The sequence below is a fragment of the Myripristis murdjan genome, chromosome 5, assembly GCF_902150065.1.
Source record: "Myripristis murdjan chromosome 5, fMyrMur1.1, whole genome shotgun sequence".
Taxonomy (NCBI): domain Eukaryota; kingdom Metazoa; phylum Chordata; class Actinopteri; order Holocentriformes; family Holocentridae; genus Myripristis; species Myripristis murdjan.
Window position 1 is genome coordinate 6,929,141 of NC_043984.1, and position 24,647 is coordinate 6,953,787.

A 24,647-nucleotide genomic window follows, 5' to 3' on the forward strand; every position below is an offset into this window, starting at 1 on the left:
TCTGAGTCAGTCTGAATGCAGTCATCACTTGCTTTTGGGAATGACTTTATTATCTTCAGATAAAAAGTTATGCAAGTGCACAAAAGAGAAAATGTGGTATGTTTTTGGTCTGCAACTGACACTGTTTAAAGAAAAATGGTAAAATTTCCTGCCACTTGCTTTAAAAGTAACCATTTAAGAATAGTGTAGTATGTAATCATCTGCTCTGTCCTGACTGTCTCCCTTCTGCCATTGCCATTAAACACAAACAGACAAACAAACAATAAATAAATAAATAATGACTGAATGAATGACTAAATAAATAGAAATAAAGCAATCCCTTCAATTAATCTGCTTTTTATAGACAATAACTGTATCCAGAATACCACTAATTTAAACTGTAACCATAACACCGTACAGTTACTGATATTTTGTATTTTAAATATGTAACATTTATATTCTGCATGGATGAACATCCATGCAGAATATAAATGTAGCAGGTTGTTAAGAGCAAATGTGCTACAAGACATTAAGATTAAACTTTGTTTCAAAACCAAAAGATATCTGAGGGGAAAAAAATGTAACACTGTTCACTACTCAATGAAGGATGGGATGGGGACTGGATGCTTTATCTCCATATTACAGAGATACTGAATATATGAAATCAATCATTGAATATATGGAATCAACATTTTTATATACTGTTTGTTCTAATAAGTGGTGAAATTGCATGCCTTTTTTTTTTTAAATAGAGGCCCTGAATGTAGAGTGAAGAGTGGTAGTGTGCTTCATGCTTAAAATCAGCCCTCCACACAGCTTTACCCCCACCCCTCCTCTATCCAAACACTCAAACACCTGCAGACATGCTGAGATTTTTCATAATCGTGTTACCAAGCCATGCCGTGCCTGCAGTCGTTTCCACATCTTCGCATTTCTACAGCACAGGGTAGGGGTTGTGGGGGGTGGAAGCTGATAGGCCACAATCATCATCATAAAACACACTCGCACATTCATACAAACACACACACACTCACGGCCATGTGTAGACACACATGCACATGCAGATATGTACATTCATGTGCGTATAAACACACATTTTGCACTCACACACACTTTATCAGGGGCCAGAGTGGGCTTTTTCCCCCAGGGCTGGCAGGCATTAGGGAGGAGGAGAGCTGAAAGTCAACATTTCCAGGGTGAAGCTAAATGACGGAGCGCTGGCCACTCCAAGCCACAGGCACGTTAAGCAAACACCTGTGGCTCAGGTGGAAAAGCAAGGCCCCTCTGACCGAGAGAAGGAGCTCTTTCTCTCAGGATCAACCCTCTCAGCCTATGGCCACTTGACACGGCTGCAGCTTAAAGGGATAGTTCACCCATTTGAAAAAATATGATATAATTTTACCTCCCCCAGCTGTTCTGTAGGACAGTAGTGGTGCTCTCTTCCTCTCCTTGTTACTGAGTACTGGATACTGGCTGGATGCTCCAAATGCTAACTGTTAGCCTCCTGCCACTGAGCTGGACTTCCCCCCAGCTAACACTCTGAAAAACAGCCGCCTAACCTTTACACCTGATCTTCGTTTTCTGTGTAAGAAGCAGATTGAGCAGATGGCGAAAAGGTTTGATCTGAAAGAGGAAAACTAAAATCTGGTTAAACCAAATCCCAAACCACTTTCATTACACAGCAGTTAAAGTCAAAGCTGGGGGACATTTGGAGGAAAATATACATGAAAATAGACACGAAATGCTACAGTAGATTTACATTCACTTAAACTGAAAATCCCTAATCAGCTGTTTCCAGATACATTTTGTCTAAAATCTAATATGCAGCTTCATTATAATCAGTTACAGAGATCTTACCTCATTAGGATCATTTTACTGTGGTTTACTTATAACTGTCTGTTTATGAAGTCAGAAGAATCTCTTGATGCTAATAAGAACAGAATACACACATCTATACACCTGTTCCCTGGCCACTTCCTATGGACGATATAACACAATAGAAGACAACAGCACAACAGCACAGGCACATAAGAAATTATATCCAAGACTAGCTATGAAAATACACCTATACATGGCTACATACAAGCCTACCTACATATCTGTGTTTCGTAAACATACAATATGACTATACCTATATATATATATATATATATATATACATACACACACACACACACACACACACACACACACACACACACGCCTATATGAGTATCTTCCTGTTATGTTCCTTTTAAATACCTATGAATGTAAAAAAAAAAAAAAAAACACCTTGTAACACTGCACTATATAATAATGCCACATTTTCTAATAACTTCTCAAAATGTAGTAACTTGTTCCTTCACTTTGTAGTAACACCCACATTTTGTAATAAGTTGTCACATATTGTAATAAAAACTTTGAATGCAAAACATACTGGCCTTGACCTCTCTCAGGGGGCGTAGCTTGGAGTGGTGTGGGTGTGTCTTGGAAGAGACTGTTTTGGTGCAAAAATAAATGAATAAATAAAATATCAACCCCAAGGGAACATGACACACTTGTATTTTTAGAGTAGTGTAATTTACTGCACTCTGCTTTGCAACAAACTCACAAATTCTCAAAAGTCCCATTCATTCATTCATTCATTCATTCAGCCATTCATTCATTTTTGACACCCATGATGACAATGTGCATTTGTTCACTTGGTTGAGCAGATCATTCGCTAGCTTATTGGTTAGTAGTCAGCCATGTAGCTAGTGTTGCTATGTGCTCAAAAGACATCAGCTGATCTGATTTTTTCCTGAAATCAGTGATTATCTTTTGTTTTCTCGATATTATCCTTTGGCCAACTTTGACATTACATGCTATATTTGCTTATGTATTCTTACACGGATGATGAAGAAAAGATATAATTCATTTTCAGCAATGCTGACAAAATAAACTAATAAACTCGGACCGAATTCACAAAACCTTCTTAAGTGAATTAACCTTCTTTAGTGCTGTTGTCTGATACAGTTAGTCTTGACAAAAATGTCTTTCAAAACTTTCAGGTCGTCAGCAAAATGATTTCTTAACTTTGCTGGAAAAATCTTAGAAATAAATCTCTTCAAGGCAAAGATCCTCCATTAATGTGCATTAATGTTGTCAAACATGGCTGTTTAAGTAATAGCCATGAAAATTATTTTTCCATTTTTTATGCTTGTTTGCATTGCGGTTGCTAGGTTGGCCCTATTTGAGAAGTTCTCATACACGAGAGCAATCTTAGGAAAACACTCCTGAATCACATTTACGAGCATTCTTAAGAACTTCCTAAACTTCCTTGTGAGGTGAGTTCTACTTTAAAAGCACTTTTGTGAATCCAGCCTCTGGTGACAATTGTATTTTTGACTGGCGTGGTGTTTGATGATGTCAAAGACCAAATAAACTCCCCTTGACACAAAACAAGGACCGCAGACATTTTCCAGGAAACAACAGTCAATCAGAATGTATACACAACGATGAACATATTCCTTCAGAGCAACAACAAAGTTCATGGGAGGGAACATTGCGGTCAGTCTGATTGTACGTTCGTTTCTCTCTCTGTGTTTTAATCCTAAGCCTTTTTTCCGTGGGGGAGCGGCAGCATGAGAAAGGTTACCCTGTTCCCTGCTCACTGCGAGGGTCACGACGAAAGGTTTACAGTTCAGCTAGCATATCCAAGCTTGTCACAGTTTCCATGTTTGAGCCATAGTCTTCCACTCCCAGCTCCCTGCTCTGCCTTCCCTGCCATGTCAGAGAGTCTTGGCCTTAAACTGGAGTTAACTCATCCCCCCCTCCCACCACCCAGGGGAGCGGTTTCTGTGAGCGATGAAGAAACTAATAAACAGACTTTAGCAGTGATCCATGTCACATTGTTTGGCCCACCTGCAACCTGTAAACTCCTCCGCATGGATTGGATGTTCTCAATTTGTTCCATGAGGAGGCCCTGGCTTATATTAGCCTAAAGGGGGCACTGGAAGAGCATCTGGTCACGGCGGCATGTGGTAAATACAGCAGCACGCTCGCTCTGGGTTCAGTTTAAAGTCAATTACTAAGCCCCGAAAACCACAAGACGAGGACCAGAACTTCTGTCAGGAGGGTAGGGCAGACCAGGGCACAATAGTAGTGGAGCACATTTACTGGAAAGCTTGGAGAAAAGCGTGAGGACGGCTTGATACATTTATATCTCAGAGGAGAGGTGCATGCTTTTGGGATAGTTAAAGGGTTTGAAATAGATAGAATAACTACGGTGGTCTGGTTATGTTAATATGATATTGTTAATGAGGTAATCTGAATGTAACTCAAACAACAGACAAAACAGAACCTGAATATGTATAATACTGCTGGAGGGAGTGCATTCATACGTGTGTCACCATTTTAATCTGTTCTAAATTCATACACTGGCTGTAAAGTTTTGAAAGCAACTTATGTAATTGCAGCAACAAACTGAAACTTAAGCATTAAGTTAACTATATTAACTGTCACCTCATGCCCTGTTTTTATAATACCAAATAAATTATTGGGGTCATTTTACAGCAAATCACCATAGCATTAGTGTTAACACCAATACAGAGCTAACTGAGCCAATTTTGAGTAATCCTTTTTTGGTAAATCCAATGTGTGATTGAAGCTGAATACTGTTAGCCGAATCAACTGGTAGCATCTCTATCACTTGGCTGTCTGATGTATGCAAAAAATACAAAGTCCTGTACAGCTATTCTTAATTACATTTATTGGGAAATGTATTTTGTCATGGATTACGTTTGTTTCTGACGTACTACAGATAAGTTTCCAATCAACATGTATCTCTTTCCTATACAACTAAAATGCATTCTCATGCCACACTTTCTGGCTTTTATAGCATGTCAGCGTCAAGTGGTTAGTTTTAGGCACACAAACACTTGGAAAGTTAGGGTAAAGTTAGGTTTAGGTGACAAAACCACTTGGTTAATGTTAGTGAAAGGTTAGGTTACACCCTAAAACTTGGTTAAGGTTAAGGAAAAGTTAGGTTTAAGCACCGTAAACCACTTGGTTAAGGTAATGTAACATAACGTAAATCAAAAACAAACACAACTATCGCTTAACATGAAACTCAATTTCGGGTCTGCTGTAATTTTATAATGCACAGTAGCCTACTTCAGAGTGGATTTTCTCTTCCTGAATGCTTGAGGAAACCCTGAAAAGAGCTTGCATCATCTTTATTTCACAAGTCATATGGTTTCCTTTAACATATCTTTTATTTGATCATAGTATTATGTGGAAGGAATAAGGGTTCATCACATTTTAGTTTATTTATTATAAGCCAAAATCTGTAAGGGATTGTGGTTGAAGGTTCTGGCCTTAGCCTGATGTTGCCTGGTAGGCTAGCTTTTGTTTGTTTCACCCACCATGCAACACCTACCAACACACACTGTCATCAGTGCATGCACCCTTCACACACCGACATGCTGAGGTACACACCCCATCTTCTTCATGTGTATTTCTTGATTAAAATAATAGTTAGCTGTATGATCTACAATCCAACAGTTGTTACGGCTTTAATGAGCAGTCATACCACTTAGTGAGCACAGGAACAGGATGACACACACACTCACACACACACACAGAGTCCTAACTCGGAGCAGATGACATGGGGCTATGGTCATGGAGAGAGGTACTGAAGCAACCAAAGGACAATTACCCTTGTCCTGAACGGATATGTCACCAAAACATAGCTGCTGTAAACAAGGCAACCTGGTGGTAATTGGTGGTTTTCCTCTTTGCTGCCTGTTTGAGAATGTTCTTAAGACCTACACAATAATGTCAAGCCTGTGCTAGCTCAGAAAACAAGGAAGCATTTGAAAAGGTTTACTGTAAAACATTATATATTGGTTTAAAAATATTCTTTATCCATTTTTAAATAGCAGACTTATGTTATAAAAGTGTTGATGCAAAGGGCTTAGATCATCTATTATCCTTTAAAAAGTACCTCTATTTGTTTTTGTTTGTTTGTTTGTTTTGTTTTGTTTTTTAGTAACCGATTAGTTTGTAAGAAAATTTTTTTTTTTTTCAAAAAGTAAATGTCTCATTCTGGAAAGAAACTCGATGAATCAGGTATTTCTGACTCTGTTCCAAGATTGCTCAAGATGGAATTTTGGCTCAAACTGCCAGTGTAGGCGCTGTCATATAATATAAGACACCTTATAATAAACACATTTATTTCATTAAGCTAAGTAGAGTACCAGTTACTCTGTGCGACCTTGGCTTTGTGTCTGGCCTCACAGGTTATTTTGCAGCACTCACATATGAATGCTGCAAAATAACCTGCCTCTGCTTTGTCAGGATTGCTTAAATAGATTCTCTTGATAGAGTTTGCAGATGGAGTTGAGCAATGTCATATATCAGACACACATGAACACGGATGCCAATTCTATATGCATTCACATCTTTTCAATGCTATTTCAATGCTATCCATCTCTGTTGTCTATGTAAAAGGCATGAGAACACAGTCAACACCGTTGGGAATGGATCGCCTCTGTGCTCTTCAGACGCTGTCGATGAATGGCTTTGATATGAGGAAACATATTTGAAATTTTGTGTGCCTCTAGCTTCAAGATTGCAGGCAAAACATTCACCTTTTACGCATGGACACCCACCATATCTGTGCGTAAAAGGGGGACCACGGCAAGTCATCTGGACCAGACCAACAGTTATGTCTGTGCACTTTTAATGTATTGCTCATTAAATATATGTCAGCAGCAACCTAATTCTGTGGTTCAGGGAGGTCCTGAGAGAGAGGCCTCAGCGGGTCTGGATAAACAACATCTTCTCCGACTGTCTTGGCCTGAACACTGGTCCCCCACAGGGGTGCATTTTATCCCCTCTTCCATTCTCAATATACACTGAAGTGAGGGGCGACAGCAATGACCTCTACCTCATCAAGTATGCTGATGACATTGCCCTGTTTGCCTGTCTGCAAGATGTCACGAGCCTCTCCTACACCCAGTATATCAACAACCCTACCAACTGTTTTGATGTCCACTTGCTTGACCTAAATGTCACCAAGACCAAGGAGCAGGGAGGCAGGAAGGCAGCTTGCAGCTTTCATGCCAGTTAAACTGAAGGGCCAGGAGATGGAGCAGGTCACTCACTTCAAATACCTGGGAACATCACTGAATATAAACTCACTTTTCAGGAAAAGACAGACAACATTTACAAAAAGACAAGGCAATGTCTTGCTTTCCTCAAGAACTCTGAAGCTTTGGTACCAGGGGGCATACCCTTACCACGGTGTATCGGTCAGAGTGAGAGCATTCTGACCTTCAACATGACCTCTTGGTATGGGAAGAGGAGAAAATCATCTACAACTCCACAACCTTTACACCCAGTTCACAACAAAAAAGGCTATTCAGATCTACAATGACCTTACTCACCCCCTTTACTAATCACTCCAGCTGATGCCATCAGGCAGGAGATTGAAGGCACCCTTAGCATTAAGATGGCTACAAAAAATTGTTTGTTCCATCTACTTTCGCCATCCTTAATAGCGATTTGTTGAAATGAAATCGCAAGAGTCCATGAAATGAAAATGAAAGAGTCCATGAGCACTGCTGCTGCTGGAATAGTGTATATTGTGCAGAACCTGTACTACACTACACCACATGTCCTGCATAATATTATGCGTTTTAATTGTGTTTTAAGATGTGGTAAGATGTCCATTGAATGTTTTTATGATGTGTTTTAGTGTTTTAGTGTTTAAATATTGTTTTTTGCAAGTGTCAATTTTTCATTTTGTGTAAATGAAATGGATTATAAAGTATTTCTGTCCTGTCCTGTCCTGTACTGTCCTAACACATGATGTTGCTTGCAGTATACCCAGATTGTGGTTGAATTTATATCCAAAAACAACTCAGATAGAATCCCAATGTCACCCACATTGGTACCTCACAGTTGCGCTGGCATGACTGTCTGCAACAGGCTGAAACAGTCAAAGGTTTGGAGTAAAAGGGGGACCATGGCAAGTCACCTGGACAAGACCAACAGTTATGTCTGTGTGCTTTGGGTGTACTTTGTGTACTGACTGCAACAGGCTGAAACAATTGAAGGTGCTACAAAAGACTTGAGCTTTTCAAAGGCACTAAATAACAGGCACAATTTTCTTTCCACACCAGCCACCAGCTATGATAAATAAGATTTAGCGGGTCATTCAAATGAATTTCCGTTACTTCCTCTTCCCATTTTTTTTGACATCCTATCAGAATCCACTAAAATACATGTGCCATTGGCCACAAGCACAACTTTTCTGTGTTTTTACCAGCGCAAACCTGCACTGTAACACCTTGGTAAATCAAGGCCAATTGCTGTTTTTCTTGTTATCAAATCCTTGATAAGTCAATCACTTAAACTCTTCATTAAAATACATACAGTACAGATTAAATTCTTTTAAGCTGGTTAGCAGCTCCTGAAGGCAGGGAAAAACACTCCACTAATTCAGTGGGAGGGAAAACTAATACAACAAAATATATACATCTAAATCATTTGCAAAGAAAATTTCACTGCAAGATTTATAGACTGTTTCTATGTAGCTGAGGTCTGAGAGGAACTCCTTCCCATCACCGGTGGACGACATGACTGGCCAATATCCTATATTTAAGAAAACACCAATCCTGGCCGAAGAACATATTGGTCCAGCCATTCTATATGTGTCCTGCCATCTAAACAAACTTTTTCCCCCATGGTGTAATGTCTTATAAACAGAGCAGCAGATTTCCAGCATGTCTCAGTGACAGCAGGATGTGTCTCCAAGTTATGGAAGGAGGGTGACTGGTAACAAATTGACTCTTTATTTTATTGGTCTAACCTCATGGCAGACGCTCTCTCCCTGTGCGGTTTTTCAGTGTCACTCACCCCTGTCTGTCTAAATAGCAGCAGTGTAGCCTATACACCCCCGTTCCCCCACTGAGTTATTATTGTCGTTGCATGCCAAAGCCCGGGGGCAGGCAGGAGAGCACAGTGGCACATTCAAACAAGGCTGCGTTCACACAAGAGAAATGAATATCACTTTTAACCTCTGGTCGGACAAAACTGATTGTTTGGTGATTGTTTGGAGAAAAGTAAAATACTATGTGAGTTCCCCTCTGTCTAGACAGAGAAGAAAGTGGCTCATTTGTGGCAGATAGGAATTTCTTGGAGGCAGAAATAATCCTATGGTTGAGTTAAACCTCAGTGGGTAGAACTTCTTTTATTGTACACTATTTTTATTCAGTTTTTGAACTTTTTGTAAATGTACTATTATTCAGTCCTAATATTGCACTATTGGTTGTATATTTCTATTCTCTCTCTCTGTTTCTATCTTACAGGTCTATCTTTTCAAAAGATTGTCTGACTGGACCCAGACACACACTTCTCCTTAATTTCATTCTTAATTTCATTCTTTTGCATTCTAATATACAGTATACTGACAGTGGACCCCACCAGCAGTAAGAATCATATGTGTATATAAATATATATACACATATGATTTTTTTAACTCACTTATTCCCCCTATTCCCCAAAGCACCAGTTAATCTGGAATAGTCAGTGTGTTGAATTTGCAATTAAAAAAAGGTACCAGCAATACAGCTGAGCACAAAAAAATCAGAAAATTATGTCCAGCAGCCTCTGCTCAGCGGGACAGAGACAGATGGAAAAGTTTGACTGAGGGAATCTGTCTGACGGAATAACAAAAACGCTTGGGGACAGAACCGTTTTGCACAGTGGAAAGTTGTGAGTAGCTAGTTGTAGCTGCTTACATTTCCACAACGTTAACTGTAACTTATTATTATGTCGATAAATGCGATCATTTTGACTGACGATAGCATAAAAAATATCATGTTCACCGCAACCCCACCGGGGAGAAACTCTATGCAAATGACATACACATTCAAAACAAGTCTATCTTCTGTAAAGGGCTGAAATGCAACATGCAGGTACTGCTGGAAAGTCTGAAATCTCAGCTTTTGAATGCAAGAAACAGAATCCTGCCATCACAAAGCATTACATTTTTATTACAAAACTGATAAATATCTGAAATATCTTAAGAGACAAGAGTCATCCTCAAGAGTCTAAGTATAATTTGATAAAATATGCTAGCTTTTTGGTTGTATATTAACTAGAGAAATTCTGGTTCATCTTAATCACTGGAGGAAAATGCCACCCAGTCTTACAGCTAACCTCCTCTGTTTGCATTAGGTTTGGTGTGTGCGTGATATTGCCATAGAGTTTCACTTGTGTTTTCCCTGGGTTCCCCGCCTCCCTTGTGTTTTCCTGTGTGTGTGTGTGTCTGTGGTGTGGGTGTGTCTGTCTCTCTCCGCCTCTCTCCAGGATTCCTTGCTTCACCAACACACCTGCTCCTTGGTGCCATTAGTGCACCAACAGGTTGTTGCCACGGTTACAGTGGTAGTCAGATGTTCTCTCCTCAATATTGTGTGTACTGCTCTGTTCCCCCGTGTTGTTCCTAGTTACCTGTTCTTACCTGCTTCTCCCTGTGCCTCAGGATCACCTGGCCAACCCGCCTGCCCACCTTCCACTTCTGCCTCGCCTGTCCTCCGTGCCACGTCTACCATCTACCTCCATTCTCCTCTCTCTCTCTCTTGATCAGCCTTCTGTGCTCATAATCCTGTTGTTGGAGACCTGCATTTGTGTCCACCTGTGTCAACATGTAGCAGTTATGAAGGCGTGCATGTCCTTAATAGTTTGCAGTATGGGTAGAAATACTTTGTATCACCCTCTGAATTAATGCACTGCACATGTGCATCACACTAGTTCAAAGTGGATTTAAATGTAATGTCAATTTGTTAGCTATCCAAAGCTGACATTACCTAACTTTCAGTTACTGTTCGGCTGATTAAAAGAGCTTTAAATGTGAAATAATGGGGAGAATTTATTACATGTCACTTATAACATCACCAGACAGAGGGGCCCCATGCACACCGCATGATATAGTACTGTATGTGTAATGGAGATTATTTATTGTGTTTCTGGAAATTAATACAGACCTTTCTATTCAACTTTTTGTTGATTTATGACACATAACTCTTATTTGATTTGCAAATACAAGTTGGAACTGTTCCATGTCACTGCACTGATTCTCATCAAGGTGACCCCTGAGACATTCATACTTGGGGCCCTAGAAAAGGCTGGAGCCAACACTGCTCTCTCCACTGTGTACTGTCCAGGAAACAAATACCGACAAAAAAACTCAGAACTTGTGCGCCTGTGTAAATGCAACCAAAGGTAATGTTCTCTGGGCCCTGCATGCCGTGCAGGCCAGGGCTGTACAAGGTAAACCACATTTCCTCTGAGCTGTTTTTTCTTTTTTCTTTTTTTTTTTATTCCTGTCATTCTTTTTTCCTCAGACATCCTGAGAACACAGTATACATACCCCGGACAGTTGGCCTCACAATCTGCTGTGCTCACCCTTTTCTAAAAGAAAAGCGGTGGGCCAGGACAGGTCCTGAGGTTTCCTCACCCTGTGTGTGTGTATGTGTGTGTGTGTGTGTGTATGTGTGCGGTGGGGTCGGGGGTGCGTAGGAGGATGTCTGCGTCTGGAGTATCTGTTTATGTGTGTCAATGTCCCTAACATTACCGCTGAGCACACAAATGCATACACATATATGTGTGTACATTGGGTATACTCAACACAAACAAATATACACATAGTTTACAGTTTTGGTACAAATCACCAAAACCACTTTTCCCAAAACTCTCAAGGTGTGTCTCTGGATGTGTGTGTGTGTGTGTGTGTGTGTGTGTGAGAGAGAGAGAGAGAGAAAGAGAGAGAGAGAGAGAGAGAGAGAGAGAGAGAAAGAGACAGTGAGAGAGCGTTTTCAGGTGAGTGACGCTTTGACACATCATGATCTTGAAATGATCTTAATGTGTAGATGGTTATATTTCTTAATATTATACTGGTATTATTTAACAATAACATTATCACAATAATATAATATCAGTGTGGATGGCAAAAAGACCGACCTGTCACCTGTATGGTGTTGAAGGGGAACCTTAAAGGACCACACCAGTGATTTTGAATGTTTGGCCCGTTTTACATTGCCACAAACCATTTTGCAAATCATGCAGGGGTACTAAAGATTTCACAGAGTCAAAATCTCTTGATTGTCAAATTTGAATTGAAGTACCCATCTTATAATATTCTGCTTCTGTGACTAACAAATTCATTCATAAACCACAGAACTGATAATTCACTGTAAAGCAAACGTTTCCCAAGGGGCTATTTTCCAGCAGAGGGACCGTTTCACTCCACCCAATTTCAAGTCCTTTAAAACACAGCTGTGCTGCTGCTTGTAGGAAACCTAATATGGACGACTTTATTATGGTGGTGGAATTGTGAAGAAAGTTTGAAGTCTCTGAAAGTTCATTTTCATATCGTAGTGGAATGAATGGACTGCATTTCTGCATTAAATGGACTGCATTTCTACAGTGCCTGTCTAGTCTACCAACCAGTCATACCCCTTTTCCACCAAACCGGTTCCAGGGCTGGTTCCGAGCCAGTGCCTGACTTAGCACTGGTTCTTTGTTTTTCCACCACCCAAGCACCGGCCAAACTGGTTCCAAATCGGTTGCAGGCAAGCACCAACTTCGAGCAGGGGCTAAACAGGGGCCAGAGAAAGAACCGATGACGTGACCCACCACGTCATTGGTGGGCGGGGTTACAGACCCAAATGGGAACAGCAAACACTATAAACGTATAGCTAAACGTAGTTGTCATTCGTTCCGACCACGAATACGACGGTTGGCCAGCAATAATTGCGTTTTTTGCCTCTGGATCGCAATGTAGGCTTGTAAAGACATGAGCAGTATTTGCATCGCTACGGTGGGTCGTCCATTTGTCGTCCTTGTTGGTTATTGTGATTCCGAGCGAGCGTCTCGCACACCCACACCCACGTGATCACATTTCACGATGACGTCATGACGTGGCTCTGATTTGGCTCCGCTTGGCTCTTGGCCGGTGGAAAAGCAAACCGGTTCTTTGTTGGAACCAGTTAAGCACCGGCTCTAGCACCAGCACCGAACTAGCACCATGTGCTTTTTGGTGGAAAAAGGGCATCAAAGTACTTTACAATGGCTGCCTCGCATTCACACACTGATGGCAGAGGTGCAAGGTGCAAAGCTGCCCATCAGGAGCTGTTAGGGGTTCAGTGTCTTGCTCATTGACACTTTGACACAGTTTCTGAAGGAGCCGGGGATCAAACCAGAAACCCTCCAGTTACCAGACAACTGCTGTACCTCCTGAGCCATGCCGCCCCAAACTTCTGCCCCAACTTTCAGTAGAAACCAATGGCTGGACAAAAGGTAGTAAATGATATTGGAGGTTTAGCAGAAACATGATGTTAATGCAGTTTATAGATATTACACTCAACATGCAAAATCACCATTATGGTCCTTTGATAAACTAACCAAACTGATGCGCTAACCTCCAGTGTCAGTACTGAATACACTCACAGTAATTAAAGACAGTACCAGTTGTCTACTCATACAGTGTCCATAAATAACTGACATGGCAAGTACCAAATGGAAATCATTTATATAGGTGAGGCAACGACTGCCTCCTGTTTGCTGCAGCTACAGCTCTTGGTCACCGCTTTTCATATCATTTGGCTGTTTAGTCGAATGGACGGCATCATGTTGATTTTATGTGCGATCAGTGACAGCCTCATATTAGCCAATCACTTCTGTTCATCCATCATGCCCCCAAACTGAACAGCATGCTGAGCGAGGGATCGATGGAGAGAAAGGGAATGAAAGGGAGTGAGTGAGAGAGAGAAACAGTGTACCAAAACACCAGCTCTTGTTACAAACCACCGGAGGCTCAGCTCGCCTGCCAAAATCTGAAAAAGTCGAACCCATGCTTTCTGGCTTCTAATTATTCCTAGGGCTTAGTTTTAGCTAAATTTATGACACTAGAGAAGCTGGCTCGCCTTGTGGCATTATAAATTAAACTGGCAAAAGGTTTTTTCGAGTCAAAACCAAGGCCCGTGGTCTTCCAATAATGGAAGGATGTGGAGAGAAAAATGAAGAGCGGAGAGTGCAAACCGGGATGCTCCAGGTCTCCTGCCATGTTTGACATCCCTACTCCTTGACTTTAATCTCCACTTCTAAGCAGTACCTTTTTAGATGCGTCTGCCTTTTCCATGCTTTTTTTTTTCATCAGAGGTAAGTGCCGATGAAACCAAAAGGCAAATGGCCGCAATCCCCTTCTTGACAAGTGCAATCTGGGTGTGTGAAAAATGTTGGGTGTTTGGAAAATGGATGTATCATCTGTGAAAAAGTAAGGCTGCCGTGCCCTTGAGCAATGCAGCAACCTCAAGTTTCAATATTGGGTAGTGAAATATTGTGCTGTACTGTACCTTAAATGCATGTGTTTGCATGCATTTTTTGTATTTATGTCTATGAAGGTGTGTGTGTGTGTTTGTGTGTGTGTGTGTGTGCGTGTGTGAGTGCACACGCATGTGTTCTTGAATGCATGCCCCTATGTGTGTGCATGTGCAGCTGTTTGTATGTGTCTTTGTGTATGCTTGTGTGTGAGTACAACTTTGTAAGTGTTTGGAGAGTGTGTGCAAATCTGTATATGCTCTTTGCATATGTGTGTGTGTGTGTGTGTGTGTGTGTGTGTGTAGAACAGTAGAAGCGTTGGAGTATCCTGACATCACCTGACACCCTTCTCACTTCTTTGTTTGGAGAAAGTGGAAGCCTAGAAAAACTGCTCACTTCAAATGACATAATGCATTTTGGTGTGTGTGTATGGAGGGGGGAGTTGGGGGGGGGGGGGGGGGTAGTGCCACTTTGTATTGCACTTTGAGTGAGTCATCGATGGAAAGAGGGGAGGAAGATTTGAGAAGAAATATTGCTGTTAAATGAGTTTGGACAGCATGACATCACGGGGTAATTAAAACAGTTCTCTGGAATTCCGTTTCCAATTCTTGAGTTCAGGTTTGTTGGAGGATTTTTTCGAGCACCTGCAGGTTGGTGTGTGAGTGAAATATTTTCACTGGACGGAGTTCAAACTTTGAAGGGAAAGAGAAAAAAAACCTGAGGCAGCAGCATTACGCCATTCTTGCCTCTCTTGGAAAAAAAAAAGTGGGATTTAAAGAAGTCTCTTACAAGATATCCAGCAGAATAGTACGGTGGAGTGTTTAATGCAAGTCCACTTTCTCTCCGCTCTCAACCCCCCCACCCACAGAAACCCTTTTCTTGGATTTCTATACTTCTAGCAGAGGCAGGATCTTTCCAGCACTATGGTTCTTCGAGATAACGGATTTGGGAATAAGGGTTTGCAGGGTTTGTTTCTTCACCTCACAATACTCAGTTACACTCCACATCTTTGCCTTTACAACCTTGTATATGTTTATTGCTTGTTTCAAACGGGAGAGGCAGTTTCTCTTCATTTGTGCCCGGACAGCGCGCAGGGTAAACTCAGAGGATGAAAGACTCGGACCAAACGAGACGGCTCTCTCTCCTTTATTTAACCAAACAGACAAATTAACTCAGATCCGCGTCTGCTTTATTACAATGACGGCCTGGCAAGTGGCAAAAGGCCTTTAGGATGAAAGTTGCGAAGCGTCTCCCTCTCCTGCTGGGCTGCTGGACTCTCATTTACCTGGATCCCGTCTTCGCTTCACTCAGCCGGACCAGGCCGACCGACAACCACCACCGGCGGGGAGAGGCGGCGGAGCGCACGGCAGGCGGCGGGGAAGGTGACCAATCCCGTGTGGGGGCCGGTGGGGGAATCGGTGGGTCGGCAGTGGCCACGGGCAGGCAACCGGTGGCCGTTTCTGGACTGTGGAAACCTTCACCGGGGAGTCCGGCGAGGATCACGCGTATTCGTGCGGGGCCCCCGTTAATCAAGGGCGAAACGACGGTCGTTAAAGGCAAACTTAGTGCGGCGACACCTGCGGTCTCACATTCGCTCCCGCGCAACGGGGTCGCACCGGGGAACCGGGCACAGCTTCTGCTGCAACAACGGGACAGAGCGGTGAGCCTGGGGCGCAAAGAGGCTGTGCGCTCCTGGCTGCCCGGCACCGGCGGGGATGCTCACATGAAAGCGCACGCCCCCGCGGCGTTTCTCGCACACACGGCGGGAAAAGTAGCCGGGGCAGCGGGGACTGGAGGTGGAAACGGAGGTCCAGTAGGAAAGAATTCCGCGAAACCTGCTGCCAGAGCGGGAGCAGCGGCGCCCACGCGCACCGGCTCTACTCCCAGAGCCTCCGGTGCGCAAAAGCAGCAGCAGCAGCAGCAGTACGCGGCTCAGGTGGCGCAGCGTGGCGTCGGTAACAAGGCACCACCGGGCAAAGCCAGCGACCGGGAGGCGCATCATAAGCAGCCGCTAGTGACTCCTCACGACTACATGCTGTCGCTGTACTGGTCTCTGTCCACCGGAGAGCTGAACAGCAGCGCGCTGCACGAAGCAGGCTTGGCCAACACCATCACCAGCTTCGTGGATAAAGGGCAAGGTAAACACAAGCTCTTCCCAGGTTTCCTACCCCCTATTCGCTCTCAGGCAGTGTGTTTCTCCTAAGCAGCATTTAATCCCACATTTGCCAACAGTTATGATCCTTTTCCTGAGATCTTTATCATTTGACTTTCTGTAGCTGCACTAAATTGTTATCTATGTTTTTATTGGGTAAATTGTGCCCTATCGAACCACTTGTGGATCCAAAGTCACCTGTATTTGCACTAGAGCCCTTTTAAATGTAAAGGCTGACTTGCTAGAGAAAGTTCTTTCTCAACTGAGCACCAAAGGGATCTAACCATCTCCCTTTGGCTCAGGTTATTTGTGGATAACCCAAATTCAAACTCCATTTGATCTTACACTGCAACCCAAGATGACCAGCTGGGGTTTCCACTATGTTAAACACAAATAAATCTGACAGGTCACAAATGAGATATCTGTGGTTCTTAAGAACATGCTCTTAGAATGTCATACATTTTGACCAGGGGTGCATTGAAGGAACCCATTCCTGGTGCTCTGAAGCCTAGAACTCTTTTTATGCAGGGTGTATGAATGTTATGTGTCTCCATTGATTCAAAATGAAAGACTGCCCATGTACATCTCCCTGTCATTTGGGGAAAAAAACTATTCCAGGCTTAATCAGGAAATGTGTTCTGAAACTGATGTCTAATTCCACCTAAGGGCTGTTAGTATTTTCCCTTGTATTTGATTCCTGTCTTGTAAGTGATGAACCTAATCCAATTGTACACTTACAGCCAGCTGTAGGATTTATGATAAGACTCAGTGTTGTCAACTGAGAGGCACCAGAGAGAAACCCAAATCCATTTCAACTGGAAAGGCACTTCAAACAGCACTTCTCGGATGGCGTTCTGTTCCATGACTGCCTGCTTGATTGGATGATCCCATCATGGAAAATAAATGAATAATCATTAGATGAAGCATTTATAATGCCAAGGTATAAAAAGGGGAAAAAGTTGGGCCTGGATCTAAAGGATGGGACTGAGGTCGGGGGAGGGCTCTGGGGCCTTGAAAAGAGCTGCTAGGGGTGAGGAGAGAAGACTGAACCAGACGGGGAGAGCTGGGAATGAGGGAGAGGGCTGGAGTTAGGGCAGATGTACGATGTCTGGGGCTTAGGAGAGAGATTTGGGGCTGGTATGAGAGAGCTGAGAGTCTGGCGCTAACAGGGGATAGAGGTCTGGAGCTGGTAAAAGAGCACTGGTGTTGGATGAGACAGCTGGGGGATCAAGCCGGCCCAAGGGAGAGGACAGGAGTTGGATGTAGAGCCTGGGAGGTAGCAGAGAAGGGATGGTGTTGGAGGGAGGTGGCTTGTGAAGACGGATGGATCTGGGTCTGGGCCAGGCTAAGAGTTGGCCGGACTTGGGCTGGGATTTAATGTAGGGCTGTAGTTTCTGAGGTGTATAAACGTGGGCATGTCTGTGTAAGGGATTCTGTGAGGAAAGGGAAAAGGAGTTAAAACAAAGCAGGAACATCAGGAGAGGAAGGAGGAAGGTCACCCGCTCTCACACATACACTTAAAAGGCTTGATAGGGCTTTGTCCTCGGCCTCAGACCTGGAGCTGCTGAGCGGGCACTTGAGTCATGAGGGCAGGTGTGTGCCTGGGAAATAAGACTCAACTCTGCTAGTCTTAATTATGTCTATGCATGATATATTGTGATTTTTAAATTTTTTTTTAAAGTACCGTTATTTCTAGTGAATTTGTGTTTTGAGCTTGGACACAGCATTAGCAAAAGCTACACTAAGCAAATTGCCAAGAGTCAACTGAAGTGAGGACACTTCAGCTTCAACTGAAAAAAAAAAAAAATTAGTTGAATAATAATAATTCCACATTTATTCCATATTTTGCTGTCAGATGAATCTAAATATCCTCACTTCAGTCAACCCTTGGTAAGTTTACACAGAGCCCCTTTAAATTAAGAAAGAAAGAACTTGAATCCTGAGTCAGAGTCCATTTTTTTCAACTTCACTGTGATACAAACTGAAACACGAGGCACAGACCCAACCATGAGAAGATTGACCATTACATCCCGACTCTTAAAGGACCACACCAGTGAATTTGAATTCTTGTGCGTTTGTGTACATGCGAGTGTGTGTGCATACATGTGAGATTCTGTATTTGTTTGTGTGTCTCCCTTTGTAAGTGTGTGGATTTTTGCTTGTGTGTGTGTGTGTGTTGTTAGCCATCTGGTCAGCCACTGGCAGCACTATGGGTCTCAGTGATATACGGGCTCAGGAGAGTAAATAAACACTCCTCACAGCCACAAGTAGGGTGGCCCGCCTGTGTAATGTTATCTTTACGGTGTAAAACTGTTTAAAAGATGTTTAAACGACCAGAGTTTAATATTTCTAGCCCTGCTAAAGGTTTACATTTCAAGCACTTAATGTACTTTTAATTTGGGCTTTATTTGTTTTGTGTGTCCTCAGCAAATCAATGGTGACCTCCTCCGCATGGCGCAGGGCTGAGTGGAGGTGTAACTGATGCTCTTCCTTCTCTTTCTTGTCCCCGCTCCCCGCTTCTTCTCCCCTCATTTGTCAAACACACTCTTGTGAAGTGTTTAGGGAAGTGGGTTGGCCTCTAAACATCTCAAAGTGTTTGTTGTTTAGAGCCAGCTGACGTTGACTTCCAAATATGCTCTGAAGGCTAAGCTGGATGCAGGACAGAGAAATCTCTAGGGTTAGGGAGTAATAGATTACATCCAATGGGGTTTGATTTATCTTTCAATGAATACTAAAAAAAAAAAAAAAAAAAAGAATTAAAAGGAAAAGAAGCCAAAAGCATAGAAATCAAAGTAATCACACTGATGCTTAAACTCCCATTTCCATCACATCACATCACATTTCCCTGTGCAATCCTCCAGATGAGTCTGCTGAGGTAGTCGTCCAGGAAGACAAAGGCACAAGTTGAGGACGAGGACAGTCAAGTTCAGAGCGGGCTTTGCAGTACAAAAGGCATCACATCTGCTTTGGTTAAGACAAGTGGACTTTGTGTTCCATAACAACTTTCAGTTGTCCTTAATGCCTTTTTATAGTTTCCCTTCATTAGCCATGTTTAAAAACATCAGATGGTTTTGCCAGCTTTGTTTCTCTATTTTGGTTTTGCTCTTAAATTCAGTTCCAGGAAGCAAAAAAGGGATCAGAACGCCTTGATAACCTTGATAGTAATGGACAAGGCAAAGTGTGATATGAATGACATTTTTTTAAGTCAGGATATTTTGTTATTCTTTTTGACCTGTTGGTGGCGCTGTGATGGCCGATCAGTCTCATTTTGGGGATAATGGATAGAAATGCAAAAATGCATCATTACTCAAAGGTTCATCGAGAGCGACTCAGCAGTGTCTGTGATATCAAGCATGAAGCTTACTGGCCTGTTGGCCTGGTGGTTGCGCTGTGGTGGGCCAATCAGATTTATTTTCAAAATGTTGGACCCCTGTGATAAAATCCATATTTTCCCCAAGTTTGGTCCAAAACCGGCCAGGAGAGGCCCAAAAATCACATGTGAGGAACAGATGGAGCCCAAGTCCCTTCTGCATCGTTGATCATGGGGGACAAAAATGTAATTTTCATTAAAAAATAATATCAATTCAACAGTCCCAGTATCTTCACAAGAATAGCAACAGACCAAAAATATATATTTATTTCCATGCAAGAATCAGTGGACACATTGGTAACAGCTGTGGATAAAAGCACAGTGGTCCTCACAGATAATGATTAGGGACAGCAGCAGCCATCCAGTTACATAATTAAAAAATATACACAGGTTGCTACAGTGCTATATTAAAAGTGCACAGCATACTCTTCACTAATTCTACAGAATCATTACAGCACCCGTTTCTTTTTTCCCTCTCCTCTCTCATTATAAACTCCTCCGTCACCCTCCAGCCCCCTTGCCCGACTGCCTTCCTCCCTTCTCTCCCACTCCTCTCTTTCTCCCTCTAAATGTCTGTTTTGTTTCACCCGGTTTTCTCTGGTTGGGGCTCCTTAACCACACACACACCATGAACATAGCCAATTCTCCACCCCTGTGTGTCAACAAGTATAGTTAACCACTGCATTTTTTTGTTGATTTCCTTGAAGTAATTTAACATGAAGTTCAAAGTGAAGCTGTTAGTTGTATCTGAGTGGGACTGATTAGTACGGGCTTAAAATCTTCCTGAGAATGAGGGCTCTGCAGTTGCTCTTAGCTGAAGAAGTGCTGCAACAAATGGGAAAAGTAGAACACTGTAGTTAACTTATTATGCTCTCCTTTACGGAGACTTGTGAAGAGCAACGTGATGTCTTCTGCTCTCACACAGCTGTCTGGTCTGAGGGGATCTTGTTGGAACAGGGGGCTGAGGTGAACCCTGCTTGTAATATTGCAGGTTCAGGCTTGGCTTACAGTGTGCGTTACATGCCCCTATCACTTCAGTAACTGTTGTTTTCAACGGTAAAAACCCAGAGATATACCATGGCAAAATACGTTTGCTCTTAAAAGTTTTGAGTAGGCCCGAGCCAACTATGTAATAATCCTGATTGGATCTATATCTGGGAGCCCGCAGCAGTCACATGCCCGTATCTGGAGCCGAATATGGGGGTATTGCCATTTTCCAGTAATAAAGAGAAGACAAAACTCCACCTATTCTCACGCTGTGCTGCATTCACAGGAACTCAGAGTATCTTCTATAAAATTTCGACAACATGGTGTCAAGTCAGAAAACTGACACTCTCTTTCTTGGTGTACCCAATGCAGGTAAATCCAGAGTTTCTTCTTCTTGACAGCTTTGATTTCCCCTGAGGTTACACCCTAAATGCCATGTTATCGCAGGTTGGAAATTTACAAGACGGATATTCAAAGGTCTGACTTCCTGTGAGAGCAGCATAGCCTCTTGCATCGGTGAGGAAGTAAATAAAGCAAGGTGTGTTATAATACATGCAAATAGAATTTGTTAGAGAGTGCAGTTTGAATCATTTTTTGATGGACAATCTCAAGTCGTACTTGACTCTAAAGGACATTTATCATGGTGTTGAAGGCAACAGTGGTGAGTTTCTCCTCTCCAAAGCGATCTGGCTAAAGCTGATGTTGTGGTTATGAATGATGAGCACCAACAAGAGACTACTTTTGGCATGCAGCTCTGTATTTCAGACTTTGGGGAACTCCCTGCAGTCATAAATGCTCTCGCCTGCATGGATCATTAATTATTAATCTCGTCTAGATAGTCTTTTCCTGATGATGGACACTGGGTCAGTCAGCATAGAATTCAGGCTCACCCCTAGTTGTGAATCATTAGTATCAGTAATGTGCACAAGTAAGCCATCGTCAAGAGGATTGGCAGCCACCATCATGAGAAATCTGCCTGATTACTTTATGGCACAAAACAGGAGGAACCTCAGTTTCCTGCAACGATAGATGGTGGAACAATTTCTACTGGAAAAACACTTTCTATATGTTTATTATCTTCATTGAATAATAAAAAACCAAACATAGAGAAGGGATGTGAGGTTAGGTGGGGGTACAAGCAGTAGAATTGTTTTTGTGATATAAAGCAATGGAGTAAATGTGACATAAGATCTGTACTTTGAGAAACACTCGCAGTAACAATATCAGTGGCAACCAACAGTCCTGACCATGATCTCATTGCTTTTCTTTAGTTATAACAAATATTTCAACAGTGGACATGTAGAAAAAGCACACCATAAAATCCAAAATAAAGCGTGCAGACTCTGCTTCACAGTTCTCCTTTCCGGTCCACTCTGGAGAGTTTTCAGAGAGTATTGAATAGTTTCTGGTGTTTCGGTGCTGTAATATTAAAAAAAAAAAAAAAAAATCACCGTCAGTGGTCCTGTGTGACTTATGATGTATGTCACACTTTCCAACATCGGATTTCTCTCGGTCGGAGCTTTAATCTAATCTTCCATGGAGGAGCTCCAGGATGTGCGTGTTGTGTACGGCTTGCTCCCCCTGCAGCAGATGCCGGGTAACTGTGTGGAGGGTCTGTCGGCAGTGAATAGCTGCAGATCCATAATAACAGGCCTGTTTACAGTCCGATGTGGTCTCCCTGTCTGGTTCTAATGTACTTTTCAATGCATGCTGAAGTCCTGGATGGGACGGAGGGGAGGTGACGTGAGAGGAAGCGAGGGGAGGGGAGAGGAGAGGAGATCTGCTGTGTTTGTGTGCGTGCATAGGTTTGTGTGTGTGTGTGTGTGTGTGTGTGTTAGTCAGCGTCTTGCTGGATTCCATTTGGAAATGGAAGTTCACTGGTTTCCCTCACTGACAACTAAAAGAAAACATTACACACCACACCATTCAATTCATGCATGCCTGCTGACATGTGAGTGTGCATGTGCGTGTCTGTGTGTATGCATGCATGTGTGCATGTGTAAATGTGTTCCAAAGTGTGTGTTTGTGTGTGTGTGTGTGTGTGTGTGTGTGTGTCTACCTTACTGGCTGCATTAGCATGCTGTAAGGAAATATGTCAATATTTTTGTTATTCTTGCTCTTGACAGTGTTTTTCTGTTTTTCTCTCCCTCCTTTCCTGTTTGTGTTGTGTGCGCACATGTGTGTTTGTGTGTTTCTCTATGTGTGTGCGTTTTTATGCCTTCATACACATATGCATGTGTGCCTGGCTGTTTGCTTGTGTTTCTGTGCACCTGTGCTTTTGTAAATGTGTGCCTGTGTATGTGTGTTGCCCCTCAAAATGTCCTGCTCTATCTCCTGTCTTTGCATATATGATTATTTTCCTCAGTGCTTTCATGTATGTGCATTCATTTTTATTTCTATATGTACCCGTTTGTGCACATCTGTGCGTTTTTATCCCTGCCTGGTTGAATTCACATTTTTAAGTGCATTTGCCTCTCTCCCAATGATCATGCACTTTTCCATGTCTGTGTATTTGTGTGTGTTCTCCTTCATTCATACATTTTCTCTGTGTTACTGTCCTCCCTCCCAGATGAGCGCGGGCCCCAGCTGAGACGGCAAAAGTACCACTTCAACATCAGCTCATTGGAACGAGACGGACTCCTGGGGGCTGAACTACGCATCCTGAGGAAGCGCCTGTCTGACCCCCGCAGAGCCTCAAACACAGGGCCGGGATCAACAGCCGTCGGTGGAGGTGGGGGAGGGGGTGGAGGAGTGTTTTCGCCCTGCCTGAAGCTGTACACCTGCGCTTCAGGTAAACAGAAGGCTTTACTGCTCCAGACGAGGCCCCTGGAGGATCTGGCCGGCGGAGGTGGAATCAGCAGCAAGTGGGAGGTGTTTGACATCTGGAAAGTCTTCAAGGGTTTCAGAAACCAGCAGAGCCAGCACGCCCAGCAGCTGTGCTTTGAACTGGAGGCCGTGGAGCACCGAGGTGGACGTCCCATGGACCTGCGGGCTCTGGGGTTTGGCCGACCTGGGCGGACCAACAAGGAGAAGGCCTTCTTCCTGGTGTTCGGCAAGACTAAGAAGCGCGACCTCTTCTACAACGAGATCAAGGCGCGGTCGGGCCACGACAACAAAACTGTCTATGAGTACCTGTTCACGCAGCGGAGAATGCGCCGAGCTCCCGCTGTGAGGGGGGCTAAAAAGCCACCGCAGCAGTCACCACAGCAGTCTGTGCCACCGCACCAGGCGGTGAAGACGCAGACGAAGCCGCGGTGCCACCGGAGGCAGCTCCATGTCAACTTCAAGGAGATGGGCTGGGACGACTGGATCATAGCGCCACTGGAGTACGAGGCCTTCCACTGCGACGGCGTCTGTGACTTCCCCATCCGCTCGCACCTCGAGCCGACCAACCACGCCATCATACAGACCCTCATGAATTCCATGGATCCGGAGTCGACCCCACCCACCTGCTGCGTCCCGACACGCCTCAGCCCCATCAGCATCCTGTACATTGACTCGGCCAACAACGTCGTCTACAAGCAGTACGAAGACATGGTGGTGGAGACGTGCGGGTGCAGGTAGCAATGAAAGGCAAGAGAAAGAGGGTGAGAATGGAGAGAGAGGGGAGGAGAGAGATACCACCTGCCGTTGAGTTGGATGAAGGACAGATATGGAGATGAACAGTGCGCCGGACATTGAGATCAAAACTAAAAAAGATGACAGACTCTTAGGAAAATGGATGTCTGTTTAATTGACCAAAGATTAGGTGACCAAAGACTAAAGGTTCAGTGCTATGCATCAAAGACTACTCTTCCCTGACTAGTGGACTAA

General features: G+C 43.3%; 1 protein-coding gene across 1 annotated transcript; it reads left to right on the forward strand.

Moving 5' to 3' along the window:
• The first annotated feature begins 15,262 nt into the window (after window positions 1–15,262).
• Window positions 15,263–24,413, forward strand: gdf5 (growth differentiation factor 5). Its single transcript, XM_030051524.1, has 3 exons — window positions 15,263–15,881; window positions 15,984–16,463; window positions 23,404–24,413. The coding sequence occupies exons 1-3, from the start codon at window positions 15,557–15,559 to the stop codon at window positions 24,396–24,398; spliced, it is 1,800 nt and encodes a 599-aa protein (XP_029907384.1). The 5' UTR covers window positions 15,263–15,556; the 3' UTR covers window positions 24,399–24,413.
• Window positions 24,414–24,647: the final 234 nt, after the last annotated feature.